This window comes from Taudactylus pleione, unplaced genomic scaffold (genome assembly GCF_031769625.1).
Source record: "Taudactylus pleione unplaced genomic scaffold, aTauple2 ptg000095l, whole genome shotgun sequence".
Classification (NCBI taxonomy): Eukaryota; Metazoa; Chordata; class Amphibia; order Anura; family Myobatrachidae; genus Taudactylus; species Taudactylus pleione.
In genome coordinates this window covers 16,406,734-16,425,304 of record NW_028284497.1, presented here as the reverse complement: position 1 = coordinate 16,425,304, position 18,571 = coordinate 16,406,734, and the positions used below count along the sequence as shown (strand labels likewise).

The 18,571-nt window shown below is 44.4% G+C and overlaps 1 protein-coding gene across 1 annotated transcript in view; it reads right to left on the bottom strand.

The window, feature by feature from the left end:
* Positions 1-5,634, bottom strand: part of REC8 (REC8 meiotic recombination protein) — a 115,318-nt gene extending 109,684 nt beyond the window's left edge. The window contains exons 1-3 of the mRNA XM_088470254.1: positions 5,562-5,634; positions 5,263-5,352; positions 587-655 (exon numbers count right to left, since the gene is read on the bottom strand). Of these exons, the coding sequence (XP_088326380.1) occupies positions 587-655; positions 5,263-5,318 (125 nt within the window). The 5' untranslated portion in view covers positions 5,319-5,352; positions 5,562-5,634. The remainder of the gene's footprint in view (positions 1-586; positions 656-5,262; positions 5,353-5,561) is intronic.
* Positions 5,635-18,571: the final 12,937 nt, after the last annotated feature.

The following is an 18,571-nucleotide window of genomic DNA, read 5'->3' as shown; positions in this document are numbered from 1 at the left end:
ATTTTTTTTTTTAGTCCCTGATAGCTATGCCTCCCCTGGCTCCTTCGTTGTCCACTCCCTGTCTGCCTCAGATGGTAGCCTGCTCAGTCCCTCTTTAGGCTGCTAAGCAACAGGGCACATTGCTATCTGTGATTGGCTCACTGCCTCTTGCTGTTTCAGCACACTGGCCAGCTCATATACAGCAGCTTGGTGCAAGATTTTTTTCTGTGACTTTGCTTCACTAAAATCGTCACTGCTCTGTTCCGTTTTGTCACAGATAAATAGATCATTCATCTAAAACTTCATCGACCAATGCTGTATAGAACAGTGATAATCTCATCAAAATCTGTCCCCTAAACTGGGGACTTTATGAGATAGATAGATAGATAGATAGATAGATAGATAGATAGATAGATAGATAGATATTTTTACAGCAGTAATATCCTTTCAGCAATTTTGCTTACACAATAAGTCAGCATAGATATTGGTGTGTAACTGAACCTATCTTTTTGTAGTAGCTCTATGTTTACGTATACGCAGCAATCCTGCTTAGAAGCTCAGTACATTAATTGATTGTTTGTCTATGCAAACCTTGTTAATAACATACCATGTTTTGATGACATTGACTTTCAGGTATTCCCGTTTTACAATCCTACTGCCTTTGGTAGCAGCCAACCTAAATGATACAAATTGCAACACATGAACAATGTTTATTATCAGATCATGTCCACTGCTCTGTTTAGTTTGATATTTCTGTAAATCACATATGGCCCTATTTACTACACTCCGCATTTAGTGTAGTGTGATATTTCCGACAAAATTTGCATTTTGAATTTAGGAAATATCACAGGAATTTCTCAAAAATCCCTTGTAGGGAGAGAGCTTGCGATAAAGATCTGTCCATGCAAATCCCGTCCGCAAACTTCGCCCTGTATTTTCCTCAAAAAATACAGGGAGAATGTGTCTGCGCAAGCGCCGCCTGGCTACTGTTACCGCCCGTCGCAACCATGTGAAAACACCGTTTTCAATTTATTTTAGTAAAAATAATGTTAATAAATAGGCCCTATAGCCACAGATGATTAAATTAAGTCTGAGAATCATTAAAGTTATTATTACTAGTAAGTCTGATTGCCCAGAGACATACATACAAATGTCTGTCTTTGTGAATATGTATGTGGGTTAAATCTTCAAATAACACCCAACGGATGCATTCTGTGAATATAACCCATATAGGCCACGATTCAATTCAATGAGATGTTGAATAACCCTGGGAGGGAGCTCCTGGAGCTATTCAAATCAGTGCGCTGTCAAGTCGGAGAATGACGGTTCTCGCGACTTAACCTGGGTGCTTAGTTGAGAGATCCGGCATTCTCCGACTAAAGTGCTGGCCCCATTGCTGTTAGTGCCACGCTAAGCCGGAAAACAGCTGCGCGGCCCACACTTTTGTCGGATTTCTCCTCGCATCCCAGGAGGGTGCGAGAAGAAATCCTTTAGCCCAAAAAAAACATTGCGTTGAAATGAATAGCTTTGGGAGCTCCGTCCCGGGGCTATTCAACATCGCATTGAATTGAATCGCACCCATAGTATCTCTAATCATTAGTTATATTAATTCTCTAGCAGAATGTATTGAGATGGTAGCTTTTTGTGAAAAACCTTTATCTTCAATGGGACAATTGTAGTTCATCTGTCCAACATTAGCTGTTAAAAATAAGCTATTTATGCTAGTCAGTGCAAAGTGGGAGAACACAGAGGACTGCGTACTGCTCCTAGCCCAACGGAAATCAAGGCTTTTCACAAAGGTAGTAGTAACATACACCCTGCACTCATGTAAAGAGAAAAGTAAGGATATAACAAGTTGCCTATTATTATTAAACTTAATAAAGTAAAATTATAACTTTTTTATACCCATTTGATTTCTGTCATATTTTTGGACTTTTCCAGACCTGATCACAGTGATATAACTTCTATCCCTTGCCAGTAATCTATGGGCCTGATTCAGACTTGGACACTAATGTGGTCGCAGCTGCGATTTCGTACGAAGATCGCAATGGCTAATTTATGCAAGTCCATGTAACAACGTTTAAATGGTCAGACACGCCTGCATTTTTCTGATAACCCCCCCGTTACCACCACCAAATGCTGACAACCAGTCAGTTACTTTGCGATGGAATCCTCTGTCGCAGTGAAAATCGCATTAGCGTCCATCTCTGAATCAGGCCCTATGCTAACAAACTATTGCATGGTGAGAGGATTATCAAACCTCTAAAGGCTCGTACACACTAGAGACGATGTGTGTTGTGAGCGATATTGATGAAAGATTTCCCTTGAACTTGCTTGAGTGCAGAACAAACGATATTGGGTGTACAAACTAAACAATATCGTTAACGATATCGTTCAGTGACGTCATCCTGCCACATCTCTGAACAGGCACTTTCTGGATATATCGTCAGATTGGCCTGCATGTTTGCACAACAGCAAACATCGTTAAAGACCCGCGGGAGCGCGAATCATTGGCTGTTTGGTGCATACACAATGGACGATATGAACGATATATCGTTGAACGGGTATGCGGTCAGGAAGCCGGTGGTCGAAATCCCGGCATGGGACTAATGATAGGCGTCGAAATCCCGATGCCTATCATTATCCACCCGCCGATATCCCGATGCCCGTCATACCAAACAACGGTAAGCCGGTCGTCGGGTGCGGACAGTGGCGGGGGGGGGGGGATGGGTTAGGCACCCACTGGGAGGGTTAGGCTAGGGGAAGGGGGAGTTAGCATTAGGAAGCCCCGGGGGGGAGGTTAGGGCTAGGCACCCCCCCGGGAGGGCTAGATTTAGGGTGCGGGGAGGGGGGGGTTAGGTTTAGGCACCCCTGGGGGGAGGTTAGGAATAGGCACTAGGCGGGGGAGGTTAGGGTTAGGGGGGGGGGGGAGAGGGTTAGGGACAGTTAAAATACTTACGCTGTCGGGATCTTCAGTCTTCTGCCTTCCAGCGTCTGTATTACATCCGCCGGGCTTATGTCCGGCAGTATGTCATACCGATTCCGTTGAACGATATCGTTATCGTTCACTTTTATCGTCTAGTGTGTATGCCCCATAAGAGACTAAGGGAATATTGGGAAAATAATAAAAATAATGGAATTTAATAGAACCATAGTTTTATAATTATAATTTTACACAGGTAACCTTTAATATTTATATTAGATATATAAAAATAGGAAAGACAAAAATAGGGTTAGAATCCCTTTAAATATTATGAAAGAGGGGAAAGGAAAAATAACAAAACGTTCACACATTGCAGTATGGGGTGTCCCATTACTGAACAAATTTAAATAGAAAGTGCCTAAATGTCACCATCCACAACTAGGTGCCCATTTATCATTCAATATTTGAGGTAAAATCCCCTTACCTCAAATACTAATTATCCGCCGGATGTATGAAGGAGGAACCGCACCAGGTATCTCCGATACCTGCTGCGGTCCCTCCATTGCCGCTGGCAGCCGCCTCCCCCATAGGTTTCTATGGGGGATGCGATGCTGCCAAATGTACCAATATCCGGAATGCGAAGCATTCCCGATATTGGCCCCAGCAGCTAACGCCATCTGAAGATAACGTTAGTCGCTGTAGTCTATAGGCACTTACCGCATATCAGCCAGCGGAGGGATCTCCCAGATACCTCCGCCGGCAATGGGCGCCAGTCATGTGCAGTCCGCGGGACTGCGCATGCGCAGCAGCCACGAATGCACTCCAGCAACACATCATAGGAATGGGCTCCTTTCGGAGCCCGTCACCCTGCATGTGCCGATTAATACATCCGGCCGCTATGATCGCATTTTGCAATGCGATCATGGGCGGTACTGCTTGCCCTGATCGCATTGCAAAATGCAATCATTAATAAATGGGCCCCTATATCATTGATATTCAGGAAGATGCCTGATGTGGTACATTAGATTTAGCCAGAAATATATAGGCTTTTTGATCTTAGTAGCTGATGTTGTGATACTGGGCCTGATTCAGAAATGGGACGCAGTTCACATCACTGTTGTGTATTTGGACACACAGAGGGCTCTCCTACTGCATGCAAGAACACAGTACAGTGTTCTCCACACGCTTTATTTTTCGGGCGGTACGTCCGGTAAAAGTCCACCACCGCCCGACACTAACATCCTGAGAGTGGAGCTGCACCGAGCACTGCCGCCTGTCACTGTGATGTGGCCGAAAGTCACAGTGGCGGGCGGTGTCAGAGACCAGGGCAGAGAAGATCTCTCCCCTTGTATAAGAGGACTGTTAGTAACACACGGGACAGAGTGTGAGCCGCCGGACGCCATGTGACAGAGCCGTCCACACAGGCAGCAGCAGCACTACTCCCAGTGGCCACTAGGAAACGGCTTTGTCTTTTGCAGTGTGATATTTACCATCATGCTACTAGTGGCCAGCCTGCCACCATCCTTTAAGATGAGTGTCCTCACCCTTCCACTTACTGACACTATTATCCCCCTTACTTTCACTGATTAATATCTCCCCCTGCTCTTACTAACACTGACTATTATCCCCCTTACTATCACTAATATCTCCCCCTTCTCATACTGACACTGACCATTATCTCCCCCTGCTCTTACTGACACTGGCCATTAGGCTGCTGCAGTCACCAGCAGGAACAGTGACTGACCGTCGCCAGAGAACAGTGAAGAGAGTGGTCCTCCTGCATCCACTCTGTGTCTGTGGCCATCTGTAACTGAGCACCCTCCTGTGTAGCCAGCATCTAAGTACTTTTTAACAAAAAAGTCCCTCTAAAAATTGGGCAGTATCTGGGCAGTTTATTTCTAAGGCCCCCACCCGGCTACCTATTGATCCCACCCGGCTGGCAAAATTTTCTGGGGAGAACACTGCAGTGGCTAATTTATGCACGCCCTGAAAAAGGTGTTTAAACAGTCTGACACTCCTGCATTTCTACCTCCCCCAAACGCTGACTACCTGTCACTCACTTTGCGAGTGAATCCTCTGTGTGTGTGATCGCAAAACAATCGCTGCTCTTGCGCAGTGTGGCTTTCACACATGCGCAATAGATAACAATCGCTCAAAATAAATATTGTGTGCGGATCTGAACCAGGCCCTTTATTCTTAGTGATTGTGATATTACTTATGAATATGTCAAAATCTACTATATTTGTAGTATATATCAATAATTTGCCTGGGCATTTCACCCATTTAATTATTCCTGGTTGAAAAATAAATAAAATACAGATCCTTATATAAATTTAAACTATGCTGTTTACTGTACATACCATATGGTGGAAAAGCAGCCTGTGTGTCGTTGGAGCACATTGGGATAATAAAACATGGCCAGATAATTTGCTGCCCCCTTCAAGCACTTTCTAAAAAAAAAAACACACACAAAAGAAAACAAACTTTTTATACCTTATTGTTCTTAGTGATTTCATTCTACAGCACTACCTGCCACACCAGCGCTATGTATGTATACGTGTATTACATTGTATTAAACATTACGGTAAATCTGTGGAATTCAACATACACACGGAAAAGCGCATTTATATACAGTTCAATAACATTAAGATTAAATTACGCTTAAATCCTGAAACCAATAAATATGAAACGGAGTACAGGATTCCCACAGTACAGGGCACGGAGGCTTCCGCTGTTCTATTGTGTACGATCAGATTGATGAATAATGTAGTAGTACGCTAATAGTGTGTTTTATTAAAGACAGGTAGAGGTATGCCTTATTAATATTCATCAGTTTTCCGCCAATCAAAGACAAAACAGCTGCAGAATTGCCTCCCCCTGTCCCACGTTAACGCCTATGGCTTCTAGAAGCCAATAGGGGAGAAGTGGCTGTGACACAGCAGCAGAGCTTGGATGAGCAGGGACAGATGGTGTGACCACATCCGCAGTCAGCCAATAGGAGCCCAGTTACTGAGCTCTCCGCTCTCCAGGCAGGTTTCCTGTTTTCCCGCGCGTTCTAGTAGACGTACGCTGGAAGTGGTGGAGAGGTCACGCCCCGGTGACATATTGATGGTTACACATCATCATCATCATCATCATCATAATAATAACCCAGCACCAGCAGTCTTACAGCACCAGAAGCAGTACAGTTTCTGTCATTTGTTTGTGCAGCGTTAGTTTGACTTTATTCTAGCAGGGATTTCAGCCCATCAAATGTTTTTACTGATAATTTGATTAAAAATGTACTTCCTGCTGGTATTTTACTGACATAAGTGTCCTGAGAGGAAAGTGCAGTAGTGCACTGACATAGGACAAGTGTCCAGAGAACTGTGCAACCACGTAATCTGACAATGCACTTTAGTACTTTACCTCCCCTTTTTCCCCACCATTCATATGTTAATGTATTTGTCATTTTTATATCCTGATTGTTTTGCTTGGAAATTACCTTCTTGCATTGTTTATCTTACTTTGTTGTAGTATCTTTATTTGACTACTTTCTCCTTCATCCACTAGGGGACACTGGAGTTCAAGACAGTGGGGTATAGACGGTGGTAGAGCAGAGCCCGGCACTTTAAATAATTCTGAAGTGTGACTGGCTCCTCCCCCTCTATGCCCTATCAGCCCCAGTTTTTAGAATGTGCCCGAGAGAGCCGGTCACATAGGGCTGAGCTCCAGCCCACACTTAGTATTTTTTCTTTTATTTCAACTTTATTTTAATTTCTAGCTTTCACAAAGCATTGAGGACAGGCTGACAGAGTACTGCGTCTGTCAGCCTGCTACATGGAGGCATCAGGAGACCCGCCACCACTAAAAAAGTGCGTGTCGGAGTCCCAGGCACCCTGGCAGTAGCTCAGGGAGGACACGCCACAGCTTAGTATAGAGGCTGTGTCCGTGCTTCCGAATGCCTAGCGGCAGCCCTGATGCCAGCAGTGGTAAGTATAGCTCTGTTCCCCTTATGGGGAACGGAGTTTAATCTGCTGCCCCTCTGCCCCCTCCCAGGCTCAGGTGGTATATACTGTAGTATAACCCCTCCTGGAATCCTGTTATAACGCCGCTAGCGTTATTACAAGGGGCGGAGCTACCGCGCATAGAGCGCGGATACATGTACAGGGAGACTGTTCAGACAGTCTGTAATGTTGCTGCCTAGCAGCGAGCCCTGATATCCCTGCACTGAGCGCTGTCTGACTTAATAGAGCTGACAGCGCTCTGTTTGTCAGCTCTCACGAGAGCCGAATCCTCCCTCTTCTCTATCCCCACGGGGAGGGAGCCTGCCGCGTCCCGCTACTCCCATAAGGGAGTCTACATTGTTCAGCAGCGCGGCTGTTCCCTGCCGCGCTGGTGCTTGAAGAAGCGCTGGCTTCTGCAGGGGGAGGAGCACAGCCGCCGGAGAGCGAGGCTGTTATTCACAGCGCTCTCGGCTGCTGGTTGCGCGCCGGTGCTTGTATGAAGATTGCACCGGCGCTGGCTACACGCATGGTGGGGCTTAGGGAGCTGCTCAGCGCGGCTGTTCCCTGCCGCGCTGGTGCTTGTAGAAGCGCTGGCTTCTGCACACAGCCGCCGGAGAGCGAGGCTGTTATTCACAGCGCTCTCGGCTGCTGGTTGCGGCGCCGGTGCTTGTATGAAGATGCACCGGCGCTGGCTATTACGTTCCCGCTCCCCCACTCGCATTATGCCTGCTATACCAGCCATTGTTTGCGCCCCGCCCGCTTATTGATAAGGGGCGGAGTCTAGTCCATGCTGGCGTGCACAGATGCTGCCATTACCTCCAGCGAGTATTCTAAAACAGCATATGCACCTGCCTTAAAAGGTGTCGGGGCTTATTGCCAGCATCTCCTGCATCCTCACTCTGGAGTTCTGTGGGGGGTGCAACCCTTAACAGGGTTGTGGGTTTTATTCCCAGTACGGCCCTAGCTGTTTGGAGTTTGTATGTTCTCCCTGTGCTTGCATATGCGCCTCTACCGTTTTTTTCTTTACTTAAACCTACAGCACCTGGTCTTATTAGGTTTAACGGCACAACTGTGGAGTTTGTAATTTAACCTGCAGTCTTTATATAGATTCTGGCTCTGCCTCATCTCTGTTATATTGCACGTCGGTAGTTCCCCTACGGAACTGTACTGGTTTAATATATTTAAAAAAAAAAAAAAAAAAGAATGAAGCACAGGGAGGAACATGCCACAGCCTAATATAGAGGTTGTGTCCATGCCACTTTGCCCACCACATATCTATCAGCGCCTACGGCCACATGCCCGATCTCGTCTGATCTTGGACGCTAAGCAGCGCCAGGCCTGGTTAGTACTTGGATGGGAGACCGCCTGGGTATACCAGGTGCGGCAGGCTTATTACATTGAACATCTGGAGCAAATATGCTTGATGTGTAACAGAATAATGCAGTGTGTTTCTTGCATCTATAGCTGTCAGAGATCACTCTGCCTAAATGTGTATAGTATGCATAGTCGGGGCCACTGTTCTGGCTGCTGCCAGAAATTACGGTTATTGCATATCTTTAACTCAAGGTTACAAAAAGGGTGCGTCCCATCCTCAGGCTTATGCCTCACATTGGCTCACCTTAAGAATGAGCCGTACTCTTCTCATGCATATATGTGGCTGCACATATGTTAAATCTCAACAGCCTTCGGTGCTTACCTTAGAAGTTATGCATCTGTGCATCTATATGGATTTATATCTTATTTATTCCCTTCGGCAGCACACACAACACGAAGTAGTAACATTTGGCCGTTGTGGTGGTTGGCATTGCTGTCTCGCATCACTGAGGTCATCTTTTGATTTCCATCATCTGGAGCCAGAAGGGCACACCTGATAAGGCGAGTACACCGGTAACGGAAGGGTCCCAGGATCGCAATCAGTCTGGGATAGTACGTTGCTAACATTTCCTGCCCCAACGCCGTAGCAGAATGACAGCCATGTGCGGCACATGAGCAGTCTCCCTGCGTGGAGGTAAGCCACATGTATGTATATACTTGTATTTTATACTAAACCCGGCGTTAAGACCTGGGGCTCAGTTCCTTCCATGGCTCTAACTATTGCCCATGTTATATTTTTCAAATTATATCGTCACCTACTAATCTTGTATGTAGGTACGCGTAGGCATGTGGGGATTTGTGTGTGTGTGTGTATGTATATATATTGCTTCTTATCCTTACCATTAAAGCAGGGGTAGGATATGTTCTTCTCAGTTTTATGTCTACCTAGCATATTTAAAGAGGATGCTGCGATGAGAGGCTGGACTCTCCTGATCCAGTAGTTTGTTCTATAACTCCGCTTACACCATCTGTCCCTAGGGATTGGGTGGTGTGTGTGTATAAGTATATAATTATGGATATGTGTAGGTATGTCTATACTTCCACAATCATTAAGGTACATATTATTCCACGTCTGGAAAGCTGCCAGGGTTTACCAGAAGCTGTCTGTTATATCCATACATATTATATGGTGGCTCTATAGACTAGAGTCATGTTCTGCAGCTTACATAGGATAGTCACAGGCTCCTACGGCATTGCTTCTAGTATGGACTCTATACATGTCCTGGGGCCTTCCTGTATGTCCACACATGTATATAAGGATATGTACTTACACCCGCCTCGGGTTATAGTCCTGTTTCCATCAGTCTACATCTACGGCGTCCACTTCGGGGGACCTATTAATTAAAACTACACTCTAGGGCGCACTTAGTAACCAACTTGTAAGACACTAGGAATGCAGTGTGTGTATATATAGATATAGCATGCTGATCTCCTATTGCGGGATATATGTGTGTGTGTGTATATATGTATATGTATGTAGCGTGCTGATCTCCTGGTGCAGGAGTTTGACAACTGACTTACTATGTCGGTACTAACTCTTCCTTTCAAAGAGTTTGCCTTTTCTTGCAGCTATGTTTATGTGTGTGTATGTGTATATATACTGATATATTCCCGTTCCTTGTATGAATTTTCCTAATAATTGGAGAAATCTGTTTTTGGCCCTGACTGGCGTTATCACTACATATATATATCTCTTCTTACTTGGGATAATTAACGCATTCTATGTCTATGTACAGGTACCTTTCCCAGTATCGATTCTGGTACTTTATATTATTGTCTTGTCGCATATCTCAATAAAATGGGTATCTGATGGTCCCTTGGGTACATTTCCTATCAGTACATAGAGAATCCTGGATCTATTCCATCCTCATGGCTTATTTAGTTAATTTCCATGAGGCTTAGGGCCACCTGCCGATATAGGCAGGGTCTGGCCTGGGTTGTATCAGATTGTGGGCGTAATACACACTTCACCATTATAAGTGTTAATGTAAGGATACACTAGCAGACCGTTTTTGGGGTATGTGTAATCTCTATATGGATACATATCCCTAATGGAACAGGCTCAGGTATAGCGTCCTGTTGTACGGCCTTCTTGACTCCACTAACAATTTGCTAGTTTCTACAGTATTTTCTTCTGCAGCATCTCCAGACTGAAGTCCGTGCTGTAGAGCATTGATCTTTGCCCACTGAGGCTACTCTCTGTACCTGTCGTGGTGGGTTGCTGTGAGATGAATAAGGTCAGTGACATTCTACATAGCGTCCAGAGGGTTTCTGGTCGCTCACAGGTAAGCGGGCTTACCCCACTAATACCTCGGAAGATGCTTCCTTTTCATGCATCCTGACATAGCTGTTATTCTCTCTTACGCACCCTAGCTGCTGTCCTAGCAGCCTTCAGTTCTTTTAAATCAGTTGGCTATACACTTTAGAGCTTTCCTGGTGTGTAGGTGCATAGTTGTAACATTGAGATTTGTGACCCTATTCTACTGGAATCTGTTGGGTTTATGGACTGAAGCGCATCTATGGGCTAATGCACATCTTTACTATAAAGTGTGACAGTCTCTATGTTCCATACAGGGGGCCTAGTTTGTTTCCTGTTCAGTATCTGTTGATAAATTCAGCACACTGACAGGTACCTGAATGGTACCTTCATAGTTGTCCTAGTGCTTTAGCCTTGCGGATGGGATACTTCCCTATATTGGTAACTCTCCCTGGGTGGAGGTGGCATCCGTGCTCTTTTTCTGCTAAGGGTATCCTGGGTGTTTTCATACTATGTTCAGGCCAGTAGTTGGTACTGATTACACTCTACCATCATGTAGGAAGTTGTCTGCTGTTTGACAGGAGGGGTGGTACTGCCGTCTGACCCACTGGAAGGAATTGTAGTCTCAATCCTCTCGTATCCGCCTCATGCCCAGTGGGATCGCCACTCGTTGACAACTTCTATGGTCTAAACCTTCCACTGGTTACCAACCCTTTAGTTATAGTTGGACCTCGAGAATGGTTCAGGGCGACTTAGGTCGTGACTCTTGCCTCCTTGTTTGCTTGGTTAGGAGTCTGTGGACGGGTTCAGCTCCGTCTCTGTATATTGGTATCATTATACTTTTATCTATATGATTGATGTCCCGCAGTGCTGGGATTCTGCTGTCTGAGACTGTTGCAGCTTCCTGTAGTTGTCGCTGGTATGGTTTTCTCGAGTTTTGTTCTCATGTTACTGCTATTCTATGGATTCTAGTTGGGGTTTTCTACTCCCAGTGGTCTTGCTTGGTCTGTTTTTGGCTGAGCTTACGGTGTTCTGATGCTTCTCATCTGCGGCTACTCTCTAGCCGTATTCCATTGAATTTACGCTGTAAGTTGTGGAATGTCTGTGACTGTTCAGCAAGGAGCTCTGATTGTCTCCTGGCTCTACGACATGCCTCCAGTCTTGGGCTGTCCCTGTTTCGGTTGGCCGAAAGGTCGGCAAGTTCTCCGCGCTTCCCACCCGGGAGGTTGGCTTTGGGACGTCCCCACTGTCTTGAACTCCAGTGTCCCCTAGTGGATGAAGGAGAAAACAGGATTTTGGTACTTACCGATAAATCCCTTTCTCCGATTCCACAGGGGACACTGGACGCCCGCCCAGCGCTGCGTTCCTGCCGTTTTGTTGGGTCCTTATCTAGTTGTGTGACTGCATGTGTTCCCTGCAGTGGGTTCCTCTGTTCTCCTTCAGTCGGTATTGTTCCGTTCTGTGGTCTTCTCCTTCTCCTCATTTTCCTGTTGTCTACCGTCTCCTCTCGGGCTCAGTTCTTAAAACTGGGGCTGATGGGGCATAGAGGGGGAGGAGCCAGTCACACTTCAGAATTATTTAAAGTGCCGGGCTCTGCTCTACCACCGTCTATACCCCACTGTCTTGAACTCCAGTGTCCCCTGTGGAATCGGAGAAAGGGATTTATCGGTAAGTACCAAAATCCTGTTTTCTTGATAGTAATTCATTTTTCACACTGAGGGCCACATTTATTAATGGTTGCAATGGGCAGTCTGGACATGACATTACCGCCCATGCCTATCGCCGAAATGTATCATCCACCACCTGCAGGGGTAGAGGCTCCAAAAGGAGCCCGTCCCTGCGATGTGCCCGGAGTACTGGCGGGGCTACTGATGACTGCACATGTGGTAAATTTAGCAGCATCACATCCCATAGGGAATGCGGCTGCCAGCGGGAATAGAGGGATCGCAGCAGGTATCAGAGATAACTGCTGAGGTCCCTCCTTCATACAAATAAGGAAATCAATATTTGCGGTTAACCCCCAAAAACTAGTGTTTTTGGGGATGTAGCCGCAAATATACAATGATAATTGGACCCATATGTGTCTGCTTTTCAAGGGCTGGCTGGGAAATTATAGCCTGGATACACCGCATTGGCAGTGGCTCATCGTTAAAAAAGTAATTTTAGGTATAAAAAAACAAGCTTTTCATCCTTTGATAAATCAGCCTTTTTGCTGGAAATAATGGTTGCTTTTGCCAATTAAAGTGATTGGTTTCACATCACTTTATATAATAATGGGATTACTGCCAACGTCAGTTGTCCCTGTCCTGTTAACACCATCATTAGATCAGCCTTTGAGACAGTTAACAAAATCTGACATACAGAGGTAGATATACTAAAGTTGGCCACACACTAGACCAACTTACATCCAACCAGCCAACTTGTTGATTGGTTGGAATGAAAATCTGGTAAGGTATGGGAGTAACTGATGATCAGCAATTTGCTCCTAAATGCCAGAAAACAGATGAAAATGGTAGTCAGACAAGTTTGTTAAATGTTTGATCAAAACAATTTGTTCAAACAACAGTTTTGGTCCATTTTCCGGCGTTTGGGAGCAAATTGCTGATTGTCATTTGCTTTCATCCATTACCAGGTTTTCATTCCAACCAATCAACTAGTTGGATGGTTGGATGTAAGTTGGTCTAGTGCAGTGTTGGCTAACCATGACACTCCAGCTGTTATGGAACTACATAACCCAGCATGCACTGCTACAGTTTTGCTATTAGGGCATGCTAAAATTGTGGCAGGGCATGCTGGGATATATAGTTCCACAACAGCTGGAGTGTCAAGGTTAACCAACACTGGTCTAGTGTTTGGCCAGCTTAAGCCTTGGAGAGTGATACAATATCAACCAATCAGCTCCAACAGCTGGGTACACACTTGCCCACCCAGTTGAGATATCAGTCACCGCCGGGTCCCTGCAGCAAGTGTACAGGTGGTCGGCAGACCGCCCGTACACACAGCCAGATGCACCAATTATATCTGCAGCTATATCGGTCATCGGCTGTGCTGCACAGTCCAAAATGTACACCCCGCCGACGCACTCATGATATAACGGCTGAACAATCAAACAGCCGATACAGCATAAAGCTAGGTACACAGTTGTGTGATCGGCAATCATGGTGATGTCCAGGGACACCATGGACATTGCATGAATGCAGGTACACACTGCAGCGATTAATGAAAGACGGAATGATCACTCATTCTGTCCTTCATTAACATGTATGCTGCCTCATGCGATATTGTTAGGTTTGATGTGCAACACATCAAACCTGACGTCGCATGCGACTGCGGGAGCGCACATATTGTGCATATATGCACAATTTGCACGATATGCACAATTTGTCATTCTGATTTAGCTCTAGTCTGTTCCCAGCTTTACTGTCTCTTTACAGGCATTGGGCCGTATTCAATTAGAAGTGAAAAGTCGGAGAAGTGTCGCCTGTCCGACTTTCAGACTCCTTCGTCTGTTTCAGAAACAAAAACTTTTCATGCGCGTTCCCGCTTTTCGCCCTATTCAATTCCTAAACACGCAAAAACGAAAAGCGGGGAATGCGGAACAGGCGAAAAGTACTGTCAGAAGTAGGGAAATCAGTCTGTACCCCCCAAAAAAGATGCACTAACATAGGGAATCAATGTAGAGGTGTACTAATAGCTCTAATAAAAGTGTTTGGGGTACTTAAGTAGTTTAAATTGCTTATTATTAGCGTCTTTGCAAAAGTGGTGAAGAATGGCATTAAGCAGTATTTTTTGGGTGAAAATAAGTAGTTCAGTCAAATTTGGGGTACTTGAAAATGGGTGCTAGCCTATTATTATGTCTCTAAAGTGAACTTTTTAAAAATGTAAAAAACGCACCTGCTACATGCAATCCCAAAAACACCTGACCCATCCTTGCAGCTCCCCAAGTCTATTTCGCTAGTTTTTATGCTTGTCCCCCACTTTTTACTTTTCGCTCCAAAAATTCAAGTACTTAGGTTGTTTTTTGTTGCCAGATTTGTCCTTTGGGGGACTGTCCCAAGGATTCTGGGTCGTTACCCCACTTCTTTTCACCTGCTATTCATTGGAGAAACTTGTTTGCCTATTACATTACATTGAGTTTCTGCTAAGGCGAATTCCGGCTGGGATTGAATTTGGAGATAAGTTCCGAACAGGCGAAAAGCGGCAATAGGTGAAACTTTTTCACAGATTACGGCTTTTCACCTCTAATTAAATATGGCCCTTTGTTTAAAAAATGACAGGAGCAGGTTGGATAGTACTCGGTCTCTATTAAGGGGAATACGCGAGATGATATATATGAACGATATATATCGTTCCGTGTGTATGTAATGAACTACCAACAATGCGCGCTCCCGCTGGTTGAAAACTATATCTTTGGTCGTCGGTACATGCAGGCCAATTTGGACGATATTGTCAAGAATTGCCAATTCAGAGATGTGGCACGATGACTTCACTGAAAGATATCTTTCAAAGATATCTTTCATAGTGTACACCCAATATCGTTTGTCCTGCACTACAGAAAGTTCAAGTTCAGCGATATCGTTCATATAGCACATCGCCCCGTGTATGCACCTTCAAATGTATCTCTCTCCAATGCTTAGTGAATCTACCCTGCAGTCAGAATTAATAAAATCTATACAGTCACATCAATTAACATGAAAGGGCCTGCCTTAGGTCTATAGAATATATAATTAGGTTGAGTGAAAGCATTAAGCTGCCAATACAAACAAAAATGCTGTTGACTAAATTGGTTTACTTGGACTAGGCTGACATCTTGGCATATATGGTCATTTGGACAGACAGCCTGTCTGATCAGAATATTATTTAAAACAGTGTGTCTCAGACCTAAAGTATGCTCAACAAGTTATGTTTTGAGGATTTCTGTCTGTGGAAGCAGGTGAGATAATTACTGACCCAGCAAAATAGATTAACTCATCTGTGCATGATTAAATAAATCCACAAAACATGACCTGTTGGTAGTACATGAGGACTGGAGTTGAAAACCACTGATCCAAAATACAGTAATCAGAATTTATGAAAAGATGGAAAATCAAGTAGTCAGTATGGTGTCTCAGCTCGCCAGAATTGTACGTTTTATGCACACATTAGATCAGACCATTCAGCCAAAACTACTAGGTAAGCGGTAGATAAGGCCATTGCGTGTTATCCAAAACATGCCATTTGCATGATAACTCATCTGAAATGTACTTTCAAACATACTCCATTACTGAAGTTTGCAAATTATTACACAATGGACTAAAACCCTAAGAAAGCCTTCCAGTTCTATAGAAATTAAATCCATTCTATATGTCAGGGGTTCCCAACCACTGTCCTCAAGGCACACTAACAGTCCAGGTTTTTAGGCTAACCATACTTGAGCACAGGTGACTTAATTAGTATCTCAGTTATTTTGATTTAAACATCTGTGCTCAAGCATGGATATCACTAAAACCAGGACTGTTATACCCCTTTTCCACCTAAATTCCGGGTCTGACCCGGAGTTGGAACAAAGTTCCTATCCGGATCAGACCCGGAATTTTGTCGGCACTAACTCGGGATATTCCAAACAGTGCATCGTATATCCCAGTGGTTTTTAAACTCAGTCCTCAGGACCCCACACATGTCACGTTTTTCAGGTCACCCAGCAGGTGTATTAATTACTCACTGACACAATTTAAATGATCCACAGGTGGATTCTGTGAGGAGACCTGGAAAACATGCACAGTTTGATGTCCTGCGGATCGAGTTTGAGAACCTGTGCTATATCTCAGTGTTCTCAAACTCGGTCCTCAGGACCCCACACAGGTCACGTTTTGCAGGTCACCCAGCAGGTGCACAGGTGTAGTCATTACTCACTGACACATTTTAAAAGGTCCACAGGTGGAGCTAATTATTTCACTTGATTCAGTGTGGAAACATGGAAAACATGCACCGTTTGGGGTCCTGAGGACCGAGTTTGAGAACCTGTGCTATATCTGTTTCAATTGTATACAGCACAGGTTCTCAAACTCGGTCCTCAGGACCCCAAACAGTGCATATTTTCTAGGTCTCCTCAAAGAATCACAAGTGAAATAATTATCTCCACCTGTGAACCTTTAAAATATGTCCGTGAGTAATGAGTACACCTGTGCACCTGCTGGGTGACCTGGAAAACGTGACCTGTGTGGGGTCTTGAGGACAGAGTTTGAGAACCACTGGTATACAGTATACCAGTGGTTCCCAAACTTGGTTCTCAGGGCACTATAACAGTCCAGGTTTTCAGGATATCCATGCTTGAGCACAGGTGGAATAATTAGTACCTCAGTCAACTTGATTTAACTATCTGCGCTCAAGCAAGAATATCATTAAAACCTTGAATGTTAGGGTGCCTTGAGGACTGAGTTTGGGAACCACTGGTAAATACAATTGGGGAGAATAAATTAGCTTTCTCCCCAGGGCACAAACCTCCAGCATTAATTTGCAATATATTTTACTGACCAATTATATACACACATACGTACATACGCCCATGTGCCATGACAGGTGAAGTGAATAACATTATCTAATTAGAATGGCACCTATCAAGGCTAGGGATATAGTCATTTCAGTGGTTCTCAAAATCGGTCCTCAGTTCACATTTTCCATGTTTCCTAGCAGGTGCACAGGTGTATTCATTACTCAGACACATTTTAAAAATTCCACAGGTGGATATAATTATTTCACTTGTAATTCTGTGAGGAGAACTGGAAAACATGCACTGTTTGGAGTCCTGAGGACTGAGTTTGAGAACCTGTGAGTCAGTTTTAAATGATTACCCTTTATATTTTTGTTAAAATTAAGCCTAAACACTTTGACTGTTTATTATATTTGTATTTTCACTTCTACATCCTATATATGCACCCTTAGTTGCTCTTACCTATCTTACTTTACTCTTCACCTTTCTCATTAGAGCGATGCCTTGGGGTGGCTCGGCTGAGGTGGTTTGGGGGTGTCCTGCACTCTGGATTTGAAACCTAGTATGTCAGGGACCTACCCTACAGAGGTTACTTAGATATGGTGGGTAGGCCCATAACCTTGGCCATGATTATGCTAAAAACCTATTTAGTTATTGCAAAATTTTATTGCATAATGCAGTGGTTCCCAAACTGTGTGCCGTGGCACCCTGGGGTGCCTAGGGACACTTGCAGGGGTGCCTCAGGTTGGTGGCCCAGCACCAAATCAAATTATTTATGGTCAATATAATGGAAATATGTGGACAAAAGGAAACATAAACCTGTCCGCCTCCACATAACTGAACATAAGAATAACAGGTAAGCAAAATTGACATCACTTTGCTACTTTACTACATTTTCTCAATAACAAACATTTGGCATTCGGGGTGCCGTGAAGACAATGACTATACTCTAGGGCACCGTGATTCAAAAAAGTTTGGGAACCACTGGCATAATGTATTTATATGTAATTAGTAATTTGGAGTTGTGCACTTGTGATTGGTCTTTATCTGTGCTTGCAACTCTAGGAAGAGTCCTTGTGGTTCCAAACTTCTTCCATTTACGGATGATGGAGGCCACTGTGCTCATTGGGTCCTTCAAAGCAGCAGATATTTTTCTATACCCTTCCCCAGATGTGCCTCGAGACAATCCTGTCTCGGAGGTCTACAGACAATTCCTTGGACTTCATGCTTGGTTTGTGCTCTGACATATACTGTCAAGTGTTGGACCTTATATACATGTGTATGCCTTTCAATATCATGTTCAAACTAGGGGTGTGCACCGGCCACTTTTCGTGTTTTGTGTTTTGGTTTTGGATCTGGATCTTTCTTCGTGTTTTGGATCTGGATTGGTTTTGCCAAAACCACCCTTCCGTGTTTTGGGTTCTGGGTTTTGTGTTTTGGATCTGTATTTTTTTGAAAAAAAGCATAAAAACAGCTAAAATCACAGAATTTGTAGGTTTTTCTGCTCCTATGCTATTATTAACCTCAATAACCTTAATTTCCACTCATTTCCAGTCTATTCTGAACACCTCACACCTCACAAT